The sequence below is a fragment of the Astyanax mexicanus genome, chromosome 6 (genome assembly GCF_023375975.1).
Source record: "Astyanax mexicanus isolate ESR-SI-001 chromosome 6, AstMex3_surface, whole genome shotgun sequence".
NCBI lineage: Eukaryota > Metazoa > Chordata > Actinopteri > Characiformes > Acestrorhamphidae > Astyanax > Astyanax mexicanus.
This window is the reverse complement of record NC_064413.1, coordinates 36,118,194-36,145,799: the sequence shown is the minus strand read 5'-3', so window position 1 is coordinate 36,145,799 and position 27,606 is coordinate 36,118,194. Positions and strand designations below refer to the sequence as shown.

At 37.2% G+C, this 27,606-nt stretch overlaps 1 protein-coding gene across 1 annotated transcript in view; it reads right to left on the bottom strand.

The window, feature by feature from the left end:
- Positions 1–2,683: 2,683 nt before the first annotated feature.
- The window catches only part of cubn (cubilin (intrinsic factor-cobalamin receptor)), a 53,053-nt gene continuing 28,130 nt past the window's right edge, over positions 2,684–27,606 (bottom strand). The window contains exons 35-66 of the mRNA XM_007250369.4: positions 26,498–26,630; positions 26,176–26,381; positions 25,863–26,044; positions 24,313–24,505; positions 23,986–24,183; positions 23,299–23,445; positions 22,546–22,736; positions 22,295–22,463; positions 20,719–20,890; positions 20,439–20,617; positions 20,129–20,338; positions 19,894–20,034; positions 18,494–18,675; positions 18,169–18,340; positions 16,959–17,156; positions 16,684–16,833; positions 16,298–16,419; positions 15,969–16,194; positions 15,681–15,868; positions 15,424–15,580; positions 15,138–15,287; positions 14,829–15,017; positions 13,359–13,488; positions 11,992–12,209; positions 8,445–8,650; positions 8,170–8,332; positions 7,736–7,944; positions 6,169–6,313; positions 5,801–5,982; positions 5,434–5,599; positions 3,959–4,194; positions 2,684–3,032 (exon numbers count right to left, since the gene is read on the bottom strand). Of these exons, the coding sequence (XP_007250431.3) occupies positions 2,925–3,032; positions 3,959–4,194; positions 5,434–5,599; positions 5,801–5,982; positions 6,169–6,313; positions 7,736–7,944; positions 8,170–8,332; positions 8,445–8,650; positions 11,992–12,209; positions 13,359–13,488; positions 14,829–15,017; positions 15,138–15,287; positions 15,424–15,580; positions 15,681–15,868; positions 15,969–16,194; positions 16,298–16,419; positions 16,684–16,833; positions 16,959–17,156; positions 18,169–18,340; positions 18,494–18,675; positions 19,894–20,034; positions 20,129–20,338; positions 20,439–20,617; positions 20,719–20,890; positions 22,295–22,463; positions 22,546–22,736; positions 23,299–23,445; positions 23,986–24,183; positions 24,313–24,505; positions 25,863–26,044; positions 26,176–26,381; positions 26,498–26,630 (5,618 nt within the window). The 3' untranslated portion in view covers positions 2,684–2,924. The remainder of the gene's footprint in view (positions 3,033–3,958; positions 4,195–5,433; positions 5,600–5,800; positions 5,983–6,168; positions 6,314–7,735; positions 7,945–8,169; positions 8,333–8,444; positions 8,651–11,991; positions 12,210–13,358; positions 13,489–14,828; positions 15,018–15,137; positions 15,288–15,423; positions 15,581–15,680; positions 15,869–15,968; positions 16,195–16,297; positions 16,420–16,683; positions 16,834–16,958; positions 17,157–18,168; positions 18,341–18,493; positions 18,676–19,893; positions 20,035–20,128; positions 20,339–20,438; positions 20,618–20,718; positions 20,891–22,294; positions 22,464–22,545; positions 22,737–23,298; positions 23,446–23,985; positions 24,184–24,312; positions 24,506–25,862; positions 26,045–26,175; positions 26,382–26,497; positions 26,631–27,606) is intronic.

Below are 27,606 nucleotides of genomic sequence, written 5' to 3'. Positions count from 1 at the left end.
TGTCCCTCTGTGTTTCTCTTGTTCGGTTGATCATTACAAGGAGGGGGCGAAAAACAGTGGCCTCTATTTTTAGGCCTGATTATATTTGGTGAGTGGTAAAGTGGCAACAGATGCCAACAGGCCGGTTAAACTTTGCTTCACTGAGACGGATTGAGTGTCACTGCATGTTTACGTTGTGAAAAAATCTTTATCAACTTTCGTCGACCACTGAAAAAAAAAAAAAAAAGACATGCTGTCGAAAACATCATAGCATAGTGTCCCTTTAAAATCATATATCATGTGGTTGTAACTGTAAGCACATACACGGATCAATGTGTTTACGTATGTCTTGTGTTTGTTATTCTGGTTATAACAACTGATTTATGTAACACACGTACAATGATTGTAATGACTTGTGTTTAACCTTAGCAGCTTTTAGTGTATATCTTTAAGAAAACCCTAAATCCTAAACCAGATAGAATGGGGCCATACGGACAATACGTATCGTTGATGTCCAATGAAAAACAAATATATCCATTTTTGACAATTTCTTGATGAATGGACCAATAGAAGTTCTCAACAATAATCTGAAATAAACTCCTTTTACATTGACCTCCACTGAAAGTTAAGAAGAATTTTTCTCTCTCCTGTAAATTTACGTTTTTGGAGATACATGTTTTTCAATGGACAGTAACGATATACTGTAAATTAAAAATACAGCATTTCTTAGAATTTGATTGTTATACACCCATCCCTACATTTCAGGACTGCAACACATTCCAAAACAGTTGGGTACAATAAAGCATTTACCACATTTTAAGTTGCCATTCGTCTAAAAAAAACATTTTGGCACTGAAGATACCATGCAATGAATTGTTTCATATTGTATTTTGCCCCATTTTTGCTGCAAACATGTCTTAATGTGTGCAACAGTATGGGGTCATTGTTGTTACATTTCTTACTGGACAACTACAGGCAGGAGATACCAGTACCCGTACTCTTCTTTGACAGCTGTGCTATTGTAATGTGTGCCGCATGTGGTTTTGCATTGTTTTGTTGAAAAATGTATGGATATTCCTGGAAAAGACTTAAATCTGGAGTCAGTATTAATGCTGGCATCACAAAAGTGAACTGACACAACCCCATAACCTGACAAATCCTGGCTTTTAATCTTTGGTTTGGAGTATATAGTGGCAATTTTTAAAAAATAAAAAGATAAAGAATATTGATTCATCTGACCACAATGCAAGTTTCTGGTATGTCCCAGATTCCTCTAAAGCCAGACAAGTCAATGCCACTCCTCAACAAGGTTAACATAAGGCTTTTGCACAGTAAATTATATTTATTTATATTATAACATTTCTGAATGTACCTTATATTGTGTTGCTTGACAAAGGTTTGCCAAAGTAAAGGAAAGTAGAGGAAAATGTTGCCAAATCCCTTCCAATCTTTCTTTGAGGAACCCTGTTTTTAAACCTTTAAATTTTTTTGTTTATATTTTACACATTTGTCAGAAAGCTAAGATCCTTTGCACATCTTTAGTTTTCTCAACCTTTTGTGGATATTGCTTTGTACAAAAACATGATTAAATCACATGTTGACATCACCTGTTTGAAATCAAATAATAATTATTAGTTTTTTTTGTCATTGCTGTAGTCCTAAATTGGGATGGATGTGTATTAACAAATAAAATAAAAGTTGACCAGGCAAAACATGACATATCTTTGCTTCATACTGTATTAAATGAAAATTGAAAATAAAGTTCATATAAAAAACACTATTTTTTTTTTGTTTGTGTATTTTTGTACTTTTTCTGATTTATAGCATTATTTAGAATTGGATCTCAGTTCTTCACATCCTTTTTTCCACCACTCACAAAGTCATTTAGCTGAATTTCAGACACTGAGAATTTCTCAGGAACTTTGACCCCACCTAGTTGACATAAAAACACTGACATTTTCTTAAGCTGCTAAAGAAATCATAACCATCTTTAACCCCTAGTGCTCCTTGGAATGGTATAATGATCTCACAGACCTCAAATCCAAAACCTCTCTGTGTGAGAGAGATGAACTCACATGAACCCCAATATGAATATTACTTATTTTTCGCACCAACATGATGCTGCACAGCCTTCCAGGCTGTCTCAGGCATTTAAAACTGCCGTTATCCATCTGGATCTCACAGTATTTATCTCCCTCCTTTATTCCATCCCCTTCCTTCACTCCCTCGTTCACTGACGGGTAGAGTGTGATGGGTGGACGGCTGAGCTGTCAGGGGTGTCGGTTAAGCTGACGTGTCCAGGGAGAAGAGCAGACCAGATCGAGGATTTCAGACAGAGGGGCCCAAATTAGTCAGTCCAGAACTTAGACAATTAACCATTCTGACCAGTGCTAAGCCAATTGTTAGTATGAAAATGCAAATTACTTTCATAGCAATATTTAAGTCATTACGAAGTTTACTATTTGGTCTAATGTACTGTATGTCTGATCAAGCATAACATTATGACCTCCTTGTTTCTATTATTCTATTGTTATCTATTATTCTATTATTTTTTTGGAGCTGAAAAAAAAATGGATAATGGGTGTAGGTCATAACAAGGTCATAATGTGTGGTCATAATCACACACTAGACACAGTAGCAGTGCAAAAATAAAACAGCAATATTTATACTTTATCTTAAAGCACATTAATAACCACTACAGCAATACAGCAAACAATATCTTTATTTTGTCCAAAGAAAACATCATATACATAATTATTAATATTTAAAAAATCTACAAATAGATGTCTTGATCGAACAAAAAAAAAATCAAAGTATTTATATTGTGAGCATTGCACTCAATGATATTGTTTACATGATTGAGAATCTAAGGTTTGTAAACTTACATCTAAGCATGTGTGTATTTGTGTGTGTGTGTGTCCATGTCCATTTTTTCCAGCTTGCCTTCAGCTACTCCATGTCAGTCTAAATCCAGATGGCAAGACGACAGACTGGGCGTGGAACACAATGAAGACACGATGTGACGAGGCTCTGAATGGGGCTATATTTGTCTCCTACAGGGCAGGAAAAAATAGAAAACCATTATAACCACGGTGTACTGTACGTATTAAAATACCACAAGCAGTTATCAGCTAATATTCTTAATCCCTCACATGGCAGGAACCCAGCAGATGGTCTAGACTTTATGTTGCGACTCTATTAATATATTAATAACTGATTTATTTTTATCACGTAGTAAATATATGCAGCTCATCTACAGTCTCTATCGTTCTCAATGTGTGTGTATTTATATTACTGATATTATATTGCATATTTTCTAATGTGATGTGGAGTTGTGACAGCAAAAATAATCTTATTTGTGAGGTAAATGGTGAATGATTTAACCATGAATAAATCACACAGCACCTACAAAATCCAGAACCATACATACATCCTAACACAGTAAACATATTTGCTAAAAAGACTAAGCTAGAAAGGTTGCTTAGACCGTAAAGTATGTATTTATCTACTTATTCTTATTTGAATATTTGGTAAAACTTTACTTGGATGGTCCATTTGATTGCCTCTTTGCTGCTCAACTGACATTCAACTAACATTCAACTACATGTCTATTAAATGCAAATGAACTAAAAGGTGAAAGTAAATGATTCTCTATTGAATATAACCCTACATTCAACTCTAATCCAAACGCTTATCTTAATATTTTGGGATTGTGTTTAGGGTTAGATTTTAAGCTTAGGTTAAGGTTAACGTTAGGGTTAGGTGTAGCGTTCGATTTTATGGTTGATTAAGGGTTAAGGTTAGGGTTAAGGTTAGGGTTAGGTTCTATTTTGAATCATTTACATTCAACATAGGGTTAAGTTACATTTAATGGACGGTCAATTCAGCGTTAGCTGAATGTCTGTTGAGCATCAACAAGGCCATAAAATGGACCATCCAAGTAAAGTGTTACCGAATATTTTAGGAAACTAGTCCATACCGCTCCACAGTATGGCCCAACAGGGGGTGAGCTGGCGTCTGGTCCGTCATAAAGTTTCAGGTAGTTGTTCTGGCAGTCTCCAGGGTCATCAATGGCGATCTGGTTGAATGAAACTGTTACCACTCTTCCGCTGGGGGCCCTAATATCCCACTCACAGTGAGTACCATTGGCGTAGGTACCAGGGAAGTCTGGGCTTGTAAAGGAGCCATGGTCTCCATACAGTGTACCACCACAACCTAAAGAGAAAAATGGGATATTTGTATGTATAGTTTTGTCCATTTGTGTAGATAACTGTTATGTTCTCATAAGCACATAAACATTATTCTATTTAATTTAGTGTGGTTTGGAGAAGGTGGGTGGGGACTTAGTCATGCAGTTTGCACATGCTTTGTTTCCTAGCTTAGCATCATGAATCTACAATCTTAAAAGTTCTTTTTTTTATTGAACCAAAAATTATTATTCTCTGGCTTCACAAAAGAACCCTTTAAGCACCATTATTTTTACTACAGAGTGTAGTGCAAAAATATATCATAAACTTTCGATACTAAACATATTGTGTGATAAATGACATTTTAGGCAGAGCTGGGCAATATGGTAAAAATATAATAGTTAACTATTTAAAAACATTTTCACAAAACCTAGTATTTATTAAACTTTTTTGACATACAGACAGAGCAGGGTCAGATTTGCATGTACACTGATTTTATTTAAAATGTGCTGCAATACAGCTCTGGAAAAAATACTAGACAACTTTTTCAAATTATAAGTTTCTTTGAAAACCTCTGGAATATAAACAGGAAGATGGATGATCACAAGCCATCAAACCAAGCTGAACTGCTTGAATTTCTGCAACAGGAGTGGCATAAAGTTATCCAAAAGCAGTGTGAAAGACTGGTGGAGGAGAACATGCCCAGATGCATGAAAACTGTGATTAAAAAAAAGATTTTTGAACATTTAAAACTTTATGAATATGAACTTGTTTTCTTTGCATTATTTGAGGTCTGAAAGCTCTGAATCTTTTTTTATCATTTCAGCAATTTCTCATTTTCTACATATAAATGAATTAAATGACAATATTTTTATTTGGAATTTGGGAGAAATGTTGTTTGTAGTTTATAGAATAAAATAAAAATATTAATTTTTCTCAAATATATACCTATAAATAGCAAAATCAGAGAAACTGATTCCGAAACTGAAGTGGTCTCTAAATTTTTTTCAGAGCTGTTTATCCATTTAAACAGGGATAACTGCCCTCTTGTTAATGGCATATGGAGTCGGCCAGTTCTTTATACCCTAACAATAACTACAATATGCTCAGAGAACTTTATTCAGTATAACAATAACAAAATTTATCAGGATACAATATGTCTAAAATATGTCTTATTGCTCAGTCCTTTTTTTTTGTTGTTGGGGGGAGCTTAAACAGTATGTTTAAGTATTAAACAAACATCAGTGATTAGTTTTTCAGTACTTACCCTGTGGGGAGGAGGTCCAGGTGATCTCAAATCCATCACGGGCGGAAGAGAAATCGCTCTGGAAGTGCAGATAGAGTTCGTTGATTCTGGGGAAGATGGGACTGGGCAGGGTGCTTCCGCAGTATTTCCCCAGCAGAGGAGCTGAAGCTGTGCTGCCGTTCCTTATCTGATTTACAGAGAAAAAAACATGACCAAAAACCAACTATAGATAGGGTACATTTAATTTGAGAGTTCCCATTCTTTGAAAATGATTTGCGCATTATCACCACACCAACATTTTGACTACTATATGATGAAATTAAGACTAAAAAATGTTATCAAACTTTGTTTATTACGTGATGCACCTCATGCCAGGCTTTAACCATACCTCCAGGAAGTCATAGCTACAGGAGGGGTGAGACTCCAGGTCAAAGTTGTCGAAGAATAGAGAAATGGAGCTGTTCTGAGGGGCACGAAGGACAATGGTGCAGTCGATATTATGGGGATAAGTTGCAGGCCAGCCTGGGCTCTTCAGGTAACCATAGGACTGCTCATATACCCTGCTACAGCCTGTAGAATACACGTACACAAATACACTCAGGATTATTAACCAGTATATAAATAAAACATAAACAAATATATAGAAAGTGTGATTGTTGCTGTTTTACACTATTATTAGTAGTGTGATCTTTTAAGGTTATGGTAAGTAAAAAAACATGTTGTGATACAACTATGGTGATACAGTGTATACTTTACCTGCAACCTGATAGGTCAGACTGAAGCCATTGCCACTCATGAAGGCGTCAGACTGGAAAGTGAGGTGCATGGTACGGTCATAGCTGTAGAAGTCAGGGATGTGAGAGTCTGAGCCACAGAACTTATGTGCCTGTCCATAGTCTCCCTAAAGCACACAAATCCAGAAATCAGGAAAATACAGTATATTAATATATATCTATTAATATCTATTTAAGTGTAAAATCTGAACTAGAACAGCATAATAGAGAATGAAGACATTTTAATAATTAGTAATAAAAAATTCAGTTTGTAAAACTGCTTTTAAAAGAAAAGTTGTTAAATATTCCATTTAGAGCTTAAAATAGGGTAAAATACCAAATTATACTATCACTATCTAAATATTTCTGGCTCCTCCTAATACATGCATTCAGCTTCATTAAGTTGCACCTTTTGCACATACAGTACACACAGATACATACAGCTTGTCTAGTAGTTAAAGAGAAGTACTGCTATTATAATAAGACACTCTGGAACAGAAAACATGACCTATTGGTACCATGCCTAAAGTCAGGCATGGGTTAGAGGGGTTTTAAGCTCTTAGTTTAGGAGTTTAGGATGAGGTGGGATGATTATCCAACATTCTGACCTAAAACTCCTCCCCTGAACAGTTAAGAAATTTACTCCAACAAAAGCAGGATAAAACTTTTTCAATTTCCTGTTTTTAGAATAACCAATGAATGAGCAGATATTCCGAAACTTTTGTGTAGTAGTGTATCTTACTGTGTGTACTGTATATTTTAGTAATATTGTGATTTAAAAAAAAAATCTGAGATTTAATAAAATGATAATAGCAGTATTTTGTTTTAAAATTATTATTACTATTATTTCAGCATTAAGGTTATTCTACGTATAATTGTTAATCAAGCAACCTTTATTTTCACTTGGGAATACAATGAGGGTAACTCATAGATTTCATTGTTCTATGTTTATGTATGCATTAACTGAATATTCTGTTAGTACCTTTAATTTGCTACAATACATTATTTTTTAATAAATACATTCTTATTATTTTATGCAAAATAGACAAAAATAGGAAATAGACAAAAGGTTTTTTTTTTTGTTTCTGCTAAAATGTTAAAACTCTTATGCTTACTTAAATGTAACATTAATTGATGATGGCATGCCAAAAGTCATGGGACAGCAGTATGTACATTAATTGAATAATAATGAAGTGTTACCTCGGGTGACTTCTTGGAAACAACGAGATGTTATTTTGTGAGTGACGATAAATGCTGACTAGTGTTTTCATGGCAAACATTCCTCACTCCACAGCGTTACACGTGTACCTGGAATACGTCATTACCACTGCAGGCATTACAGTGGACAGTGAACTGGGTGGTAATAAGTGTGACAGGTGTTGTCTGGCTAGAAGAGGCAGAGATCTCATCCATCTCTGTAGACCCCACAGGTCAGTGCTGTATTTCTATAGCTTTTACAGAACATGATACTAATTCCTGTCCCATGACTTCTGGCATGTCAATATGTGAACATATTGTGCAGCTAATAGTGTAATAGTGTATAGCCTCACCACAGGCCAGTCTTTCATTTCTAAGTAGTTACTGGAGCAGCTTTGGCTGGATTGAAGCTGGAACTGCTGGACCACGATTTTCACTGTCTCCTGTGCTGGAGCGTCCAGGACCCAGCGGCAGGAGGTGAAAGCAGGGTACGCGTTGGGGTAATAAGGGGAAGTGATGGTCTGAGGGGTAGATGTGGCGTTATATATTCCTCCACATAGTCCTGTGCAGATGCGAAAATCTATCGTTAGTGACTGAGCATGGTGATCCATAGTGATCTAGTGCTTCAGGATCTTTAATTTAATGAAATTAATAATAAAACCATAATTTCACTACTTGCAACACCGTCAGACAAAGTATAAAATATGTTTATATTTAATGTGCACTCAGAAATATTGTATAAAAAAAACTGTGTGGCTGAAAGAAAAAGGAGAAAAAGGAGTCTTACTGTCAACTGCACTGTAGGTGGCGTTAAATCCTCTGAAAGACACTGAACCATCCGAGACAAAGTGCACTGTCAGGAAGTTACTAGACGATACAAATGGAGCAGGAACCGTAGTTCCACAGAATGTTCCAACCAGCGGATAATTCACGCTGTCACCATCATAGATCTGAGGGAAGCCAAGAAATCATATAACAAGCCATTCTACCCATTTATACTGCAGATTTATATGTTTAAAACACAAACATTGTATATTTCTAACAGATGAACTAAACACCAACCTGAACATAATCATATCGACACACAGAGGAAGACATCCCTTCCAGCTCAAAAGTGAGGAACGAGAGGTTGATTGCTTTGTTGGAGGAAACTGTAATGGTCCACAAGCAGTCCATGTAATTCTCATACTTTCCATTGTAGTCAATATCAGGAGACCCAAACATTCCTGAAGAAGCGGTGAGGTAACCTCCACAACCCTGCTCAGGACCTGCATTAGCAATAAAAGACAAAATGGGAAATATATTTTTTTTAGACTTAAAACTTGTGCTTTCCTTGCTGAGATTGTAAAGATAAACAGCAGGTGGCAGTAACTGGCCACAAATCCATTTTCCAGTATAAACACATTAAGAGAATATTAAATATGCAGAAAGTTTCTTAACTCATTACCAATCATAGCAACTCTAAATGGATTGAATTGTGTGTAATCAAAATTTCAAACATTTTCTAGAATTTCTAGCAGTTTCCTCATGTGACCTGAATGTTACTCCTTCCACTCTGTGCTAAAATCAGCCATTTCTAAGGGAGTACAATTCCTAAACCATGGGAAATATGTAGTAAGCTCAGCTGGAGAATAAAAAAAAAATACTTAGGCACTTTTCTATTGCACTGTAATTTTTTTGGCAGCAGGGGAGTCAGAAAATGCCTTTGAAAAAGTCTTTATCTTTATCTTCTGTCTGTGAAGAAAATGTTTAAATATACTGCCACAGTTAAACACAAAGGACTAAAGCAGCTAAGGCAAAAAAAGGGCTAAAGCAGGGCTAAAGACATAAACACACAGCTTTTTACAAAAAGAACAGGCTGTTCTAGTTGGGGTCTCTAAAATAGACGGGGCCCATGCTGACAGACCCCCGGAGATCTTAGATCTTAGACCTTAATTTCTATCATGATTGTGATTTACTTAACACTAATCATCCTGCCAGATATACCCAAAGAACATCTTAGAACATTGAAGAACACAAAATGACAAATCTTAAAAAACTACCACTAAATACAAAACTTATAAAAATCATGAGAGTATTTTTGTGTCACAAATGCTGCCGGAAAACTTATCTTATGATATTAAAATTGTATTTGACTGTGATACATCAGCATAACAAAAGTAATTTGATGTTAAATTATGTTGTTTTAACAGTATACCTACACTGCTCAACTCAACTGATCAAACTGCTGGAACATTTTGCTTTTTCAGAACCTGGGACTAGAAATAGGGACTAGAATGTAACATGAAAAGCTGATTGACAAGAGCAAACCATCATTCTATGAGACATAATGCAGGTCATCCAGCACAGATCAGTAAAATCTCTAAGCAACAGTTAAGAGTATATATATATTTTTTATTTGGCTCATATTGGCAGCTTGTTAAATGATGTTGTGTCTTTTAAAAAGATGTACAATCATTCATTGGATAGATGGTTGACAAAAGAATCGAGTGAGAGCTCCAAATTCAATAGGTATAGTACATTTCAGGGGGGCAAAGTGGTAATAGTGAAAAACAAACCAAATGCATATAGAATTGTCTTTGCTACAGTAAAGTAGTATAAATACAATGCATTGGAAAATCACCATTAGTAACTTTGTATTTTTGTAATTAAATGGCCCATATTTATCAAACTTAGGAATGTAAGTAAAAATGCTAATCCAGGATCAGTTCAGGTTCACTGAATTCTATTAGATACCTGATTAGAGGTGAACGTAGATTAGTACATTTACTTCAAGCTGTTTGATAAATGAGGCCCAAAGTATAAGTCACTGGATGTATAACAGCTTTGTTTTCAGTGTTATTCTTTTTTTTTCATATGCAAAGAGAAGCAAAGAAAACAAGCCCACAATAACAATTGCCCCCTTTATTTCTGCACTTTCAGTGCAGACGCCTGAAGACAGCTGGGGTTTATTTTCCATATTTTGAGACGGTTCTCAGACAGATTGGTGTGAATGTGCTCAATTGTAATCAAAGGGCTGCGCTGGACGTGCCTGGCCCTGGAGAACAGAGAGAGAGCGAGAACAGCAAACTTGTTTTCTCTTCACTCAGAAGAACAAACTGAAAGAGCGGCATCCGAGCCTGTTCTTAAAGTCTACTTCTTCTCATTGTGTTCTGATTTTTCTAAAGAGACTGGCACACTGGGCAGTTAGAGGAACAAAAGCTGTTTTGAAGCCTCAGGCTTGTGCCCTCCGAAGACCCCTGTTCTGCCCTTCCATCCTCAAGCTCTTTTGTAATGCTTCTGAATGACTCACGCAGCAAATATGCCAGCATGCCTCTTCTACTGCAGGACAGATTAGAGAACTGCTAATTAGGATTGGGAATAGGGACCCCAAAGACCTACATTTCAGAGTGATGCATATAAAATAATGATGAAAGTGATAAAAGTCAGCATATCATGACCTATCATCTCCTTGTTTCTCTACTCACTGTCTATTTGGTCAGATCCACTGACCACATAGGAGCACTTTGTAGTTCTGTAGGCTAATTGCAGACTGTAGACCCCCTCTTTCCCTGCACACTTCATTAACCTCCTTTCACGTCGTTCTTCAATGGTCAGGAATTGTTGTGTTAGTGTGTGTTTTACTGGTACGAGTGTATCAGACACAGCAGTGCTGCTGGAGTTTTTAAACACTGTGTTAGATACTGCTACTACCTGGTTCACCTTGTATATGTTAGGGCGTTTTCACACCAGAACCGGTCCGGTCCCAAACAAACTCTGGTGCGGTTCGCTTGTGGTGAGAACATGATCCAGGCTTAGTTCGACCCAGCTATTAAATCTACTCCTTTTATTTGAGCTAAACTGCAGATAAGGCACAGTTTAATCTGGTATATTAGCCAGATAAAACTAATTACCACAGCTATGAACAAATGCTGTCTCTGCTGTCCATGCTAAGCAGTTTCACACTGAATGCCAAATGTACTGTGTTCACTACTCGCAGCCGCGCGATTTCGGTTACTACATCTGTGCTGTACCACCCAATACTTTGCTTAAAAGCGAAGCGGCAAATTCTTGGCGTTCAGTGTTAAAGCAGCTTCACACTGCACAGATTTACATGCTGATCAACAGAATCTTCTGACTATATTTACTGTCTTGCTCCCACACCAGACAGCTCTGACCAATCAGAGGAGACGATGTGCTTACTTTGTTTATTGGTGCGCATTTTGGTGTGTTTAAGTTTGTGCCTGTGTGAAACCAAACCAAACATAGGGAAAAACGCTTCAACTAAACAATTGAATCAACTGATCTGGACCATAGAAACCAACTACAGGTGTGGAAACGCCCTTACATATCAGTGTCACTGCAGTACTGAGAATGATCAGAGTAAAGGAAAGAGTGAAAAGAGGGTATGTAGAAGATGTAGGCAGATAAACTGAAGAACTAAAGTCTGTAATTATAGAACTACAAAGTGCTTCTATATACTTCTAGTGCAGCTAATAAAATGGGTGATGATAATCTTTCATAATATTCTGACTGGACCCTGTATATGATTTGGTATTAAAGGAAGTCAGAGCAGGGTTTTCTGCTTTTAGAGTGTCAGGGAAGCTCCTGTAAGAACTAAAAAACGTACCTAAGGTTTCTCTGTAGGATGCCCTCCAACCTTCACCAGTCACTGATGAATCTGTTTTGAACACAATAAATAAATCATTGCTTGTCGTCTTGAGGGTTGGGGGGAGCTCAGTGCCACAGAACTTCCCGAGGAGTGGAGCCAGGGTGTTTGGACCATCATACAGAGCCACATAATCAAAGGCACAGGTGGAGGAGGCCTCAAGGTGGAAACTGTTGAATCTAGGTAAGTATGAAGGAAACGTGTTTTAATAGTGGAGAAAGGCGCAATACACTTAAAAACATACTGCCGAGGAAAAACGTTACAGTCATAAGAAAAATTCTGAATTAATTGGAAAAGGAAACACTTCCTTTATGGCCCAAACACAGTGCCTATTGTCTCTGTAGAGTCAGTTCGGCAATGGGTCTAGCACCTGCATGGGAAACAGATGGAGAATCCCAGCATGCCATTTTTCACTGCACAGCAGGGTGTCCCGCTGCCGGAACATAAGATGGAGGATGTACCAGAGGAAGGCTTTAAGTGCAAAACTTTAAGTGTAAGAAGTTCTGAGGAAAGCTAAGGACAATAAGGATTCAGGCGCTTTGCAGAATTGTGGGACATTCAGTACAAAGAAATACTCAGTGTATATTTAAAGCAATATTGTGCAGCAAATTATCCTAAAAACTGTTGCAGATTTGTTTTGATGGTAAACTCACTTGTAATATAAGAGTACTCCCTCTGTCAAAGCCAATTAGGGCTCAGCATGCTAACTACTGCACTATGTATCTTTGGTGGGGCTATACAAAAAATGCTAAGTAACCCAGTCATCCTGTGTTTGTGTAAAAACTGTGATGCTGCTCTACGTTTATAGACAACATGCTTTTTTATTTTAGATGCTGATTCTGTATTTCTTAGCTTGTCAGCGAATATATGTGCAACAAAGGGTAACAAAACATGATTTTCTTTACAGTCCAAAACTGCGGGGTTAAGCCCATAAGCAAAAAAAAAAAAAAGAAAGAAAGAATGGATTGACGTAGTTTAAAAACTATAGGGTGTCCTGTTACAGGAAATAAAGTGTCCAGAAGAATGGTCAAAACAATTCACAATCATCCACATCCTCTTCCAACAGCTGCCTAAGAGCAAGTCAGGAGTTATTTTTCTCATTATTCTAACCTAAGAAAACTTACAGCATAGACCATTTTAATGGGACATTAAAACATTAAATCATTTAGGGGAAGTTTCTCGAACACTGATTAAGCCTTAAGCATTAGAGATTCCCTATTAAAAGGAAAATATAGTGTAGCTCTAGTTCTTAATCTCTGTCTAGGGAACCTTCATTTAGAGAGTTTACCACAGAGCAAAAGGGAATAAGTTAGAAGACTCAGACTTACTTAAGTTCAATGATACGATTGTTGCTGACAGTGATGTGATAGGTGCAGTTTATGTTGTGGTGGTAGTTGGAAATGGCATGAGTAGGACTGCTCACCGAGCCTGAGGTGCCATTGAACACACCTCCACATGCTGTAGACAAAACATTGACATCATTACATATTCAAAATGAATCAGAAATACATATTTTAAAAACTGCAGGTGGTCACTTTTATATCCTTATGACCACACAACATTTTTAGATACAGAGCTATTGGACTGTTTTGTTAGGTATGCTTTTAGCAGTGGGGCCACTTTACTGGACTCCAAGACACAAAATAAAGCCTAGCTTAAAGCTTAGGCACAAGGCAGTGTGAAGACTGAGCTCACACAGGGACGTCAAGCTAGCATTAACTCAGCGAGTAATCCAGCTTGGAAAAAGAGATAGCTTGCATTGTAAGTATACCATTCAACCCGATATCTTCAGCATTACATGTTCATACCCAGGGGCGTAGCAGCAAATTCTGGGCCCTGTACACCCTCTATGTTAATGGGCCCCTATCCATGCCAGTAAACAAAGGAAAGTGAGCGAAAAAAAAATCAGGATTTTCATGGGCCCCTCTCCCTACTAGGGCCCTGGGTAGTCAGGTCCACTTTTCCCCCCACTACCACGCCCATGTTCATACCTGGCTGTTAGCAACTGTAGCTAAACCGCTCCAGTCTGACAAAGAGTTTTATTAATAAATATTAATAAATTATAGTTTTTGAATTTCACTTTTCTTTGAAAAGTAAGACCAAATGCAGTTATATACACACGAATAAAACATTTTTCGCATCTGTTATTCGGCATTCAAGTCAAATGTTTTAATTTTGTTTGTCGTGTGCTTAAGCCAAAAATGTTAATTTCTGTGCATCACTAACAAATACAGAGGGCAGAGGTCAGATATCAGACAGCCTTAAAATGACTTTGAGAAAAATGGCCTGTTGTTCAACACAAACTGCTCAGCCATTCAGTTGCCCTTGTTTGTGTGTGCGCGTGTGTGTGTGTGTGTGTGTGTGTGTGTGTGCTCGCACATGCCTGAGCACAGAGGAATCTGTTTCAGAGTCCACCTGCATATATGCATATTCCTGGCATTTGGGGCCCTGTCCCAAATCCCCTCTAATTGTTTGAAAAGCGCAGCATCCCTTCATTCCATTCATTCCACACTTTTGGGCTCAATGGTCGGCTCAAACATTCCTCTCTTTGGTAAACAATCCAGGCCTACACCCAGGGGCACTGCCAAAGCTACAGACATACCAGCCTACCAGAGTAGCCCCTGCCCACACATTTTGTGGAGGCCAGACCAGCCTGATCTTTTGTTATTACAAGCAATCTTATGCAAATGATGAGTGATAAATAACAAAAAAAATAAAACGATTGGTGACATACAATCATTATTAACTTGCTGGGCTCTGGGTATAACTTATATAAGGTTATTATCTATAATACTTACGAATGGCAGTATATTCAGCTAGGAAGCCGTTGTCATTGATAATAAAGTCTGAGTAAAAGTTGAGGAGCATGGGGCCGAAGGTGGTGAAAGGGCCCGGGATAGTGTTGCCACACAGAGTAGCAACAGGGTTTCCATTCACAGAAGTGCCACTGTAGATCTTTACTCCATCATAAACACAAGTGGATTCAGCTAAAATAACAGAAATACATGTATTTAGGGTGACTATCCTCATGCTTAATGGTTATTTTTTTCATGATACATAGCTTTTAATTAAATCTAACTTCTTAAGCTTTAAAAAGCAAGGCCTACCCTCTATCTGGAAAGTTCTAAAAGTCAGGAAGATCACAGTCTGGTCTCCAGCATTAATGAGGTAGTCGCAGTTGGAACTGGCAGGGTATAAATCTGGGTAGTTAGGAGATACCACACGACCAGCGGAGGCAGAGAAGTTGGCTCCACAGCCTGTGCAACAATAATAAAAAAAAAAAGATCAGAAACATGGTAAAGAAAATCACAAATCCACAAGATGCCAAATGCAAAAAGGAGAGTAAACTAGTAAACCTAAAGAGGCCCTACAATGGAGCCCTGTGGTACACACGTGTATAAAAAGATGACGAGAAGCCTTTGCCAACTGTTTCAGTGGACTGGAAGCGGGCATGGATGACATTGTAGGGAGCAATGACAGCAGGAGGAGCTGTGGAGCCACACCCAGTGGCCAAGAGAGCATCATTCTCAGCTCTGGGACCAGACCACACCTGAGAAACAAGCACACACAAATACAATGAGCAAGATAAAACAAAACACCAACGATAAGCCAAACAATATTTAAAGTTGAATTGTTTTTCAAGTGGGTACCTTGATGTAACTGCTCTGGCACTGCCCACTGGAATCAGGTATCTGGAAATCACTCGCAAAACCCATCTCCAAATGATTGCCTTCATGAGCAATGATGGTCCAGGAGCATTCAACATTAGCTGGGAAGTTCTGAGGATAATTAGGGGACTTGATGGTTCCTGAGTCTGCATGTATGGTCCCACCACATCCTGTAGAAAGGGGAAAAAAGCCTTAAATTGGAGCAAAAGCATTAAATAAACTTTATAAAACGCTATGTGTGAACACAAATTCATGTTCATGAGTCCATACCTGAGGAATCTGTTGTCCAGGTAGCTATAAACCCTCCTCGGGATACAGAGTGGTCAGCCAGGAACACCACCGTTAGCTTATTGGAACCAGACTGAATTGTACCAGGAGAAGAATGACCACAGTACTGGCCAATAATAGGAGAGCCTGCAGACGCTCCATTATAGATTGTTACTGAATCCCAAGAACACTGGCTGTGTTCTTCTACTTCGAAGTATGTGAATGTTAGCTGAGTAAACACACAAAAAAAATACTGTTAGCACATGCGCATATGAAGATTTAGAGATAATAATTCTGCACAAGACCTGAAGTTTTGTTTGATATAAGCTTACAGTGATCGTATGGCCTTCTGGAGCCTCCAAGAGCCAGACACAACGACTAGGGGATGGGTAGCTATCTGGGTAACCAGGACTGGAAACAGTTCCTCCTTCACCAGTTTGGTAGCCTCCACAATCTAAACAATACAAAGGTTCAGTTCATTTCAACTTTGATTGTGTTTCCAAGTTCTTAAATAATGCATCAAAATATTGGGTATTTATGTGTGTATGGTGGTTAAGGCATTGGGATATTTTATGATCATATTTTTTTATGGGGTGAGTGGGTTTTTTTTTTGTGACTTTTGAAAAATTATTTTTGTTCTCTGTCCTGTATACAAAAAATAAATTGATCAATAAAATGTAGGAAAAAAATAAATAAATAAATAAAGTAATAAAGTCACCTGAAAAGTAATATGTGACCTTGAATCCCAAGTCAACAACAGATTCATCAGATCGGAAATGAACCCAAAGTTGAGGAGTGGACACCACAATGGGAACCACAGGGACGGTCTGACCGCAAATTCGACCAAGTAATTCAGCATTCTCATCACCTAGAATGGGATGAAATATATTGAGTCTTCACAAAGAGCAGTGTTTTTATTTTAGAAATATGGCAGTAGATCACCTAAACTTATACAGTATGTTTTATTATATAAAAACTGAACAATTTACTCACCAAGTCTGAACTCCAGGTAATCCCATTCACAGGTCTGATGGTGCTCCAGATGCATGTCGTCTATCAGCACTACGATGGAGGAGTTCACGTGGTTAGGATTCTGGATCAGCCACTCACAGTTCAGACTGTTGCTGTAGTTACCAATGCCATAGTCAGGTGACGTGAAGTTTCCTGGGGTATCAAGGACTCCTCCACAAACTATGGGACAGAAAGGAACAGGGTTCACTGTAGGTGGATCATCAGTGTTGAATGGTTGAAATAGTTTCTATATATATTTTTTTATAATTTTATTTATAATTTTTATCCCATTTTCTCCCCAATTTACATGACCAATTACCAAACCCACTCATTAGGACTCCCCCTATCATTAGTGATGCCCCAACACCAGGAGGGTGAAGACTAGCATATGCCCCCTTTGATATATGTAAAGTCAGCCACCGCCTCTTTTCGATTTGCTGCTTTTGCAACACTGCCCAGTCGGAGGAAAGCGCAGCGACTTGGTTCCGATACATCAGCTCACAGATGCCTTGCGCTGACTGACATCACCATTAGGAGTGATGTGGGGAGAGAGCGCCATCTACCCACCCAGACAGAGGTACAACAATGCCAATTGTGCTCTCTCAGGACTCCAGTGGCCGATGGCAAGCTACATGAACAGGATTCGAACCAGCAATCTCCTGATCACAGTGGCAACTTCTTAGTCTGCTGGACCACTTGGAGCCCCAGTTTCCTCAATTTTAATAGAAAATTTCCATTCAAAATATTGTGCAGCTTCCCTGCATGGGAAAATCAGTTCTTCTTTTTTAGAATGCTTTATTTTCATCCCTCTATATATATATATTTTTTCTCAATCCTGATCCTAGAGGATCTCATTTTCCCAACATATCGATTAAGCTCGTGAGTTTATTAACAAACCCTTTCAGAGTTGCAAAGTTGTAGGGCAGGGAGCCTCCAGGTCTAGGACTGAGAAAACCTGATATAGAGGGATACAAAGCATTCTATAAAAAAAAAAAAAAAAAAAAAAAAAAAAGAACTGCTTTGCTATGATGAATAAAAAAGCTCTTCATGAGCAACTAAATGCCTGTTACAGTAATGTGAAATATGTGCACTGTGAAATAGTAGCTGAACCCACTCATTAAATGGAGTGTCTTAATGTATAATTAAGTTTAGTTTAATTGTTCAAAAGTCCTGTTTGAGGAACTTCTCTCACCTGCTGCTTCATCTGAGGAATAATCTGCATTAAATCCACCATTGGACACAGAGGAATCAGTGGCGAAAACAACAGTCATAGTGTTGCCAGAGGATTTAACCTGTGTGCCTGCAGGTACAGAACCACAGAAGCGCTGCAGACGAGGGGAGTTGGCCACCAGCCCATTGATGACCTAGAAATAAGGTTATCAGGTAAACAAATCATTAATATAAATACATGCTGACCATCATGCATATCAGTGGTCAGGACAGAGGGTGCATATTATTTTTTTACATTTTACTAAAGAAAAAATAAAAACAAGCCAAAACTGCAGCACAGTCCTCACCTCTACATAGTCAAAAGAGCAGCTGCCATGGTCCTCCAGTCGAAGGTCATTAATGGTGAGGGTGACCCTTCTGCCCTGGGGCACAGTGATTCTCCACCGACATACCCGGTTGTGAGGGTAGAGATTTGGGTAGTTTGGTGATGAAATGGTTCCAGAAGCAGCATTCAGATCCCCTCCACATTCTATACAAAAAAGTAACAAAGTTTTCAAACCAACAGATATGCCTGTCACAAAAAAATTGCTATAAGCAACATTATTGTTATTTTAACACTATTTACATCACTGATATATGTAATGATATAATATGATAATATAGCATTTACACACTTAACTTTTATTTATTAAGGTTAATCAGATGTTGGATTTGGAATATGAATATAATTTAAACATTAGTGAAAATAATTTTAAAAATGAAAGTCAATGGTCTGTCTCTGCTAATAAAAACAATGGGCCATATTAAATTCATTGAAGTTTTTTGAGTTTTTAAATGATTTTTTCTTATTTCATTTTGTTTTGTTTTGTTTATTTTTATTTCTTTTTTTCTTTTTCTTTCTTTCTTTCTTTCTTTCTTTCTTTCTTTCTTTCTTTCATTCATCTAATTATGTTTTTATTTTTATGTTTTCATTTTGATTCCTATGTTCTTAGTTTAGTATTATTCCTTTTAACATTTCATATCATTCTTATCATTTTACTTTACTTTTACTATAATTTTCTTTTATTTATTTTATATTATATATATTATTTTTCCTTTTTATGTGTCATTTTTATGGTCTTTTATTATATTTTATTCATCTATATTAAATGTCGATTTAAAATGTATATTTCTTTTATTTATTTTCTTTTTACTATTTTGTTCCTTATTATCTATAATTTCTTATTAAACATTTTTAATTCCTTTTAAACTTTAAATGCTTGGCAGCACTGTAAATGAGGGTCACCCTCAATGTATTCCCAAGTGAATTGATTGATTGATTGATTGATTGATTGATTGAAGGCCTGTAACAATAGCTGTCACAATCATTTTTGTTTTGACCATAGATTGTCAAGAAATTATTGATATAAATTATATTTTAGGACCATTTATGGCCATGTCAATCAATCAATTAACATTGTGGTATTTTAACATAACAATGCAATTACACCAATTTAAAGCACTTAACTTAATATGTATTAACGTTAATCAGACATTGGAATTGCAATCTGAAAATGTTGAAATATTTTTAATCACTAAAACATAAATAAAGTAACAATGCTGTTTAATATTTTTTTTCTCGCTCTCCTTGCTAACAAAAAACAATAGGCAATATTGTGTTCATGTCAATATATTAAACAATAAGTCAACAACAGGCCTACAAACAGTAGAATCTCTCATGGATAATTCTGTGTGCAGTTTGACCTACCCTCTACGCTGGCTTCATATGACAGGCTGAATCCTGGTGCATTTACACTGCCGTCAGAGACAAACTTCACATATGCAAAACTGTCTCCAGTGTCTACAGATAAAGGCAGGCTCATTCCACAGTGCCTTCCAAGCAAGCGTCCTGGAGAACAGATAAGTCTTGATTAATATCTTTTATAAACAAAGCTAATACTAATAATAATAATGTCTGGTGCTGTTGGTTCTGTGGGGCTCACCAGAGGCGTTGTACTCGCGGATTTCTACATAATCATTCACACAGCCAGTGGAGCTCTGCAGGTTTAAGGCTGAATAGCTGAGGGTCAGGTAATGTCCAGTTGGTCCTTCCAGGTACCACTCACAGTTGGAGTTGTCTGGGTAATTTGAGTCTGGATATCCTGGGCTTCTGATGGTACCGCTCTGGCCAATGTACGTTCCACCACATACAGCTGTTTTATGTGGAGTAAAGATTACACATTCACAAGCTGAGTAAACAGGCAGAGTCACACATCACTGAGTATTTCTATTGAGGTATTAGTCTGAATTTACCTATAGAGTATTTCGCCTTAAAACCCTTGTGTGTCACGCTTTGATCAGTGCGGAAGCGGAGATACATAGCAGATGCAGTAGAATGTTGTGTAGATGGTTTTGTATTGCCACACAGCTTAGCAATCAGATCAGTATCTGAATTAACACCGTCACGGATTTCCAGATAGTCATAGGCGCACCTGGTAGAAAAGATTATAAAAAAAAAAAAGAGTAAAGTACAATAAACCAAAATAAAATGATTTAGGGTAACATAAATGCAGAGCAAAAATATGATCCATACTGAGTGTTCGGCTCAATGTAGAAATCCTCAAAGTCCAGCTGCACAGACTCCCCATTGGGCACCATGATAATCCACACACAGTCAATGTTCTGAGGGTAGTTTGATGGATAGTCAGGTGATGTAATGTACCCTGGTGGATCTCCATCTTTCAACTCAATGGTCCCTCCGCAAGCTAAACAAACACAAACACTCATCAAACTTGTAGCTCATTTTTTTTAATATTTGGCTAAATATTGCATTAATCAATTCAAAATTGTATTATAAGTTCTATACTAATTTTAATAACAGTATATGAATATATCTACGTTTTGGTTGGTGTGGTGCAGTGAGCTATCATGTAAGTAAGCTATCATGAGGAACACTGGGGTTCAATTTTAGGTCTAGTTGACTGAATGCTGTGCTACACCAATAAGAGCCATTGGGCAAGACTCTGTAATTGGCTCAGCTCTGTAATAGAAATAACCTTGTGAGTTGCTCTGGATAAGAGCGTCAGCTAAATGCTGTAACTGTAAATGTGAATGTAAATGTTTTCTTTTTGTCCCTGTTTAATCATACTGTACTTGTATTTTAGGTTTTAATCTTCACATAAATCATTTAACACAGGTTTATTAATATTAATTATAATTATCTATGTCCTAATTTGATCCAGTGACTGGGTACTGGCAATTTTAATGCCTGTACAGCTCTAAATTCTGGGAACAAATATTTTTGTCTAGCACTGAGGAGAGTTCTCATAACGTAAAAAAAAAAAAAAAGATTAGTTAGAGTCTGTACTGTGGAACTATTTTACAAAATATCTGAAACTATATAAATTAAAACTAGTATGGAAATGCTTGTTTTATACATTTTTACAGGCAGCAAATTGACATGCCCTTCTTTATTCAAAACTACCACTGAACAGCACTTTCAGAACAGAGTAAAGGCTAATGCTAATGCTAATACACGTACACATTAGAAACCCACTTTATTTTGCTATAGCGATGACTTCAGTAGTCATCAACCACAAAAGAGAGATCAGTCTAAAATGTTATTAAAAACAAAGTGATTTTTCTTCAGTATTAACCACCAGCACATTTTTTTTTTTTGGCACATTTTGATTATTCTGGTATTCGACTAATCTGGCGATTATTTTTCTGATTAGTCGATTAGTCAACGATTAATGCTCCATGCTCTTCATCTCTGCTTGTTGTGAGTAAAGCTCCAGTTCCTAGCTTCCTCCATCACTCAGAAACTACAGAAAAAGCTGAATATAGGATTTTAATGACCTTCAAATGTCCAGAAAGTTGTCCCTTTAAATGTGGAAAGTGTTGATATTTAGTGAGGAAATATGTAATCTGTTGTGTTGTGCACTCTTAAAGACTAAGGCCAGTTAACGTTTAGTTGAAAATGAACTTTTGGAGTGGAAAATATTTTATTATCAACATTGTCAATCATATCAACTAATCATTGCAGCCCTACTGCAAAAAGATTGGAACAGATTGGTACTGGTTGATACTAATTAAGCATTGATAGAGATATCACTAATTATAATTAAAAATATAATAATAATAATAATAATAATAATAATAACAATTACCAGTACTGTGGGCCTCAAAGATCAGTTTGAAGCCATTGCCCTCATTTGAAGCATCTGAGACAAAGCGCACATGAAGATGGTTATCAGTGGTCTGTGTAACTGCAGGGACGCTTGTTCCACACAGACGGCCACCGAGAGATGGTGCATCAGCATCCGGTCCATTCCTCAACTAGAGACAGAAGGTTCTCTTAAGCAAGACAATTTAAGAAGAGTACAGAGAACATGTCTGTCTTCCTCTCATTAGAGCTTACCTCCAGATAGTCTCCAGTGCTGCAGGCAGTGCCATAGCCCTGTACCTGGAATGGAGTAAGGAAGGTAACAGACACTCTGAAGCCAGAGGTGACCATCACATGCCAGCTGCAGTCCTGGTTAGGCTTGTAATTCTGAGGGTAGTTAGGAGAGCTCAGTACTCCTCTGTCTGTATGAAGAAGCCCACCGCAACCTGACCGAGACAGGAAATGGGGTTATATTCACAGAGATATACAGCTCTGGATAAAATTAAGAGACCACTTCAGTTTCTGAATCAATTTCTCTGATTTTGCTATTATAAGGTATATATTTAAGTAAAATGAACATTGTTATTTTATTCTATAAACTACAAAAACCATTTCTCCCATATTCTAAATAAAATATTGTCATTTAGAGCATGAGAACATGAGAAATGGCTGAAATAACAAAACAGATGCAGAGCTTTCAAATCCTCAAATAATGCAAAGAAAACAAGTTCATATTCATAAAGTTTTAAGAGTTCAGAAATCAATATTTGGTGGAATAACCCTGGATTTTAATCACAGTTTTCTTGCATCTTGGTATGTTATCCTCCACCAGTCTTACACACTGCTTTTGGATTCTTTGGTGCAAAAATTCAAGCAGTTCAGCTTGGTTAGATGGTTGTGATCATCCATCTTCCTCTTGATTATATTCCAGAGGTTTTCAATTTGGTAAAATCAAAGAAATTCATCATTTTTAAGGGGTCTCTTTATACGTAATTATTGGGAGTTTACCTTTAGAGTAGGATGCATTGAAGCCACGGCCGTTGATGCTGTAATCTGATGTGAAACGCAGGAACATGGAGTCACGTGTGGTGTGGATTGAACCAGGCAGCTGACGACCACACAGCCTCGCCAGCTCTGGGGACAGGTTGGTCTCACCTGTGGGGGAGAAGATTTATTGTATATAGCAAAAAAAAAACAAAAAACCTGCATATCTAAGAAATTGTATTTTACAGAAGACATTTTTATTTTTATATACTGTATTTTGTCAAAGTTTTTAATGTTTTAATAATTTTTAACATTTTTATTATTAACACTGAACTATTTTTGAAAAAATATCAAGCTATTCAAGTGTGTCCAAGAATTTCCTGTCCACCCTGTCATCTTAGGATAACTCTGTCTCTTTAAGAAAGTAACCTTTCTTTTTATCAAATACCAATTTTCAATAAAATTATCTATCCTGTAATTGTCACATGTGTCACAGGTAATTAAGGTGGGTTTTTGTTTGTAGTCTGAAGTCTTATATAGTCAAAATAATTAAGAATCCTAAGTAATTCAATGAGCAATGAGACACCAAAAAGTCACAGTATTCTGATAATCACCCATTATATATTAATGCAGTAATTTTGAACATTCTAGACCATATTTATACAGAATACATATTTCAAATACAAAAAAAAATAAATCTTTAAATCTCACCATCCCTGATGACTAAACTGTCATACAAGCATGAGGCTTCATCCTCAATGTCCAAAAACAGCAGATTGAGCTCCACAGTGGAGTCAGGTGAGCGGATTACCCATGTGCATTCCTGGTTTGGCTCATACTCATTAGGCCAGCCAGGAGAGAAGAGGAATCTGGGTGTGTCTCCAGGCATGAGAGCCCCTCCACAAGCACCTAACAAACAATATTTTTATATTGTTAGCCTTTATATATATTAGGTACAACACAACTTATGACTTAATAATACAAAACATAAACAGGAGAGGTACAGTATGTGTAAATCCAATATATGAGTGATCTAACCTGGTGATATGGTGGGCAAAGGACCGGAGTTTTGGATGGCTGTCCATTCAACAAGGAAACCTCTTCCTCCAATTACAGTGTCAGATTTGAACTCCAACGTGACGGTGCTGCCAGAGCTTCTTACTAGTCCAGGCAAAAGCAGCCCACAGAAAACTCCCAGGGGTAATGCGTGAACATTAGGTCCATCAAATATCTAATAAGAAGAGGCAGAGTTTACCAACAGCCAAAAACATTAAACAGACACACACAGAGTATGTAAGTATATTATGTTTCCAGATAGCTGTATCTAATTCAAAATTAGATACAATTCTAGTGAACACAACATACAGCTCTGGAAAACAAAGAGACCATTTAAAAATTCTAAGTTTCTTTGTTTTATCAAATTGAAAACCACTGGAATATTATCAAGAGTAAAATGGATGACCACAAGCCATCAAACCAAGGTGAAATGCTTGAATTTCTGCACCAGGAGCGGCATAAAGTTTTCCAAAAGCAGTGTGTAAGACTGGTGGAGGAGAACATGTTAAGATGCATGAAAACTGTGATTAAAAATGAGAATTATTTCAACAAATATTGATTTCTGAACTCTTTAAACTTTATGAATATGAACTTGTTTTCTTTGCATTATTTGAGGTCTGAAAGCTCTGCATCTTTTTTGTTATTTCATCCATTTTTCCTTTTTGGAAAATAAATGCTCAGAATGACAATATTTTTATTTTGAATTTGGGAGAAATGTTGTCCGTAGTTTATAATATAAAACAACAATGTTCATTTTACTCTCTTAATTTTTTCCAAAATTGTACTTATGCAATTACAAAGAGATAAGATTACAATGAGATAAGGTTATAATAGGATAAGAACTAGACTTTTGTCTAATGAATTATGCCATGTACAATTAAAGCTAAAGAGTGCTGCAAGGACCTGCAGGGAATTGGTGTGCCAGAGTCAGTTGTTAAATCACACAGACAATTCTAGCCAGACTGCTGGTCTACTGTGAGTGGTAATATCTTATATGATGTATTCCATGTACACACTGAATTCTGCTGTGATTTGGGCAGCCGTGGTTTTATGTCTTTTGGATACAACCCGGCTTAGCACCCGAACATCCCTTTCAGACAGCTTCCTCTTGAGTCCACAGTTAATCCTGTTGGATATGGTTCGTGCTTTTTGGTGGTATGCTGATATTACCCTGCTTTTACTGGTGCATTGTGCAATTAATGAAGATTGGCCACCAGGCTGCTCCAATTTAGCCATGAAACATCCCACACTAAATTTACAGGTGTTTCAGTTTCAACCCCTGTAGATTGACAAATATAAAATGCTTGCAGAACTTGGCAAAGTCTGGCACCCACTATCAAACCTCACTCAAACCCTAATATTTCACAGCACCTGGCCATGAGCACACAGATCAATGCCTAACCTCACTCACAAGATAACACCTCACTTAATGGTTAATATAGTCAGTGCGGATTTATGTCATAATTTCGAATTATGACAGCTCCCCTCTACGCCAAAATAAGTCAACCCTAAAAATACTGAGCAGTTCAAACCTTGAGTTGGTCATAGTAGCAATCGTACAAGTCCTCTATATCAATGTCCAGGAAACGGATCTGAATGTAGGAGTCTCCGCTGACTGTAATCGTCCAGCGATAGTCTGCGTTTACTGGATACGTGCGTGGATACAGGGGTGAAGCAATTTGGCCAGAGGTACCCGTGATGTCATTTCCATACACTGGTGATCGAGAGGAGATGGAGAACAGGACATTATGAGCTCTACTAAATTGTCTTTTATTGTGAGTAAATTAAAAAAATCTGCTTCTTATCAATATTGAACAACAAGCGTGTGTGTGTGTGTTAACTCACAATGTGAGAAGGTTGCCCTGAATCCAGCCCCGCTGACTGACGAGTCTGAGACAAACTTGACCCAAAGCACATGACCAATTAGAGAGGTGTAATTAGATGGAAGGGAGTTTCCACAGAAACGGCCAACCAGCGCGCCTGTAGAGTTCCCCTCACGAATTTCCAGATAATCGTTATTACAGCCTGTACTCTGCTGCAGCTCAAACAATCTGTATTAAAATATGGAAAATGGAAAAAGTAAAGATTAATGGAGTAACGGAGAGCATAGTCTTGATTTCCTCATTACAGAGATGGTTTAATTTCAAGAGAGATCTTGCACTCTTACACAAACGAGAGCTGTAGGCGGTTTCCCGGGGAACTAATGATGGTCCAAACACACTCAATGTTAGGTGGGTAGGCATCTGGGTAGTTAGGACTGTTGAAAGCTCCAGACTCCATGTGTAGGTTGCCACCACAGCCTGAGAAAAAGAGACTGTATATTAAAAGTCGTGGTTTGCTTTCATTTCTGAACATTAAAATCTAATAAAGACATTTAGAATGATCTGATGCTCTATTCTAGAGAAGGCTACATAGTCAGAACTGTTCAGAACTGTGAAAAAATAGTGTAAAAAAGCCATTAAATGAAGTTATACACTGCCTGATGTCACTGTTTTTCAGTTGATTAGAAATAATATTTAGACTTTTTTGAATGGAGAAATACATACAAAATGTTTAGGTTGTAAGGGAAAAAACAGATCAAGTAAAATAGTATATTTGTATTGTGGGTTTCTCAGATTCCATCACCACCAATGTATAACATGTTGGGACGTTTCTCTATAATTATCCCCTTTGTGTTTCAGTGTCAGTGTCCAACCCCTGTAGGTTGACAAATATAAAATGCTTGCAGAACTTGGAAAAGTCTGGCACCCACTATCAAACCTCACTCAAACCCTAATATTTCACAGCACCTGGCCATGAGCACACAGGTCAATGCTTTACCTCACTCACAAGAGAACATCTCACGTCATGATTAATATAGTCAGTGCAGATTTATACCTATCCCCTTTAAAATGCCTTGTCTCGTATACAAGCTACAGGTGTAGGTTGTATACTCAAAACCCTTTTTCTCTGCAGTAAAATAGCTTATTTACATTCTGAAACTTTGAGGGCTTTGAAATCTCCTACAGAACACCTGGGTCAGAGAATCTGCCCGTTCACTCTACTCTCCAGATCAGTAACAGGAATCAACCCAAATTCAGCATGCTTGAAAACAGACGTAAAAAACTAGACAAACATAATGAAACTAAAGGTTTGGAGGTCATGAACTGATTTTAAATTGAAGTTCAGGAAAGAGCCAATTTTATGATTATATTCATTTTATTCTGACAAACAGATTTACTTAAATATGTTTTTTTATGTATATTTTGTATTACAAATACAAATATGCTTTTTTTT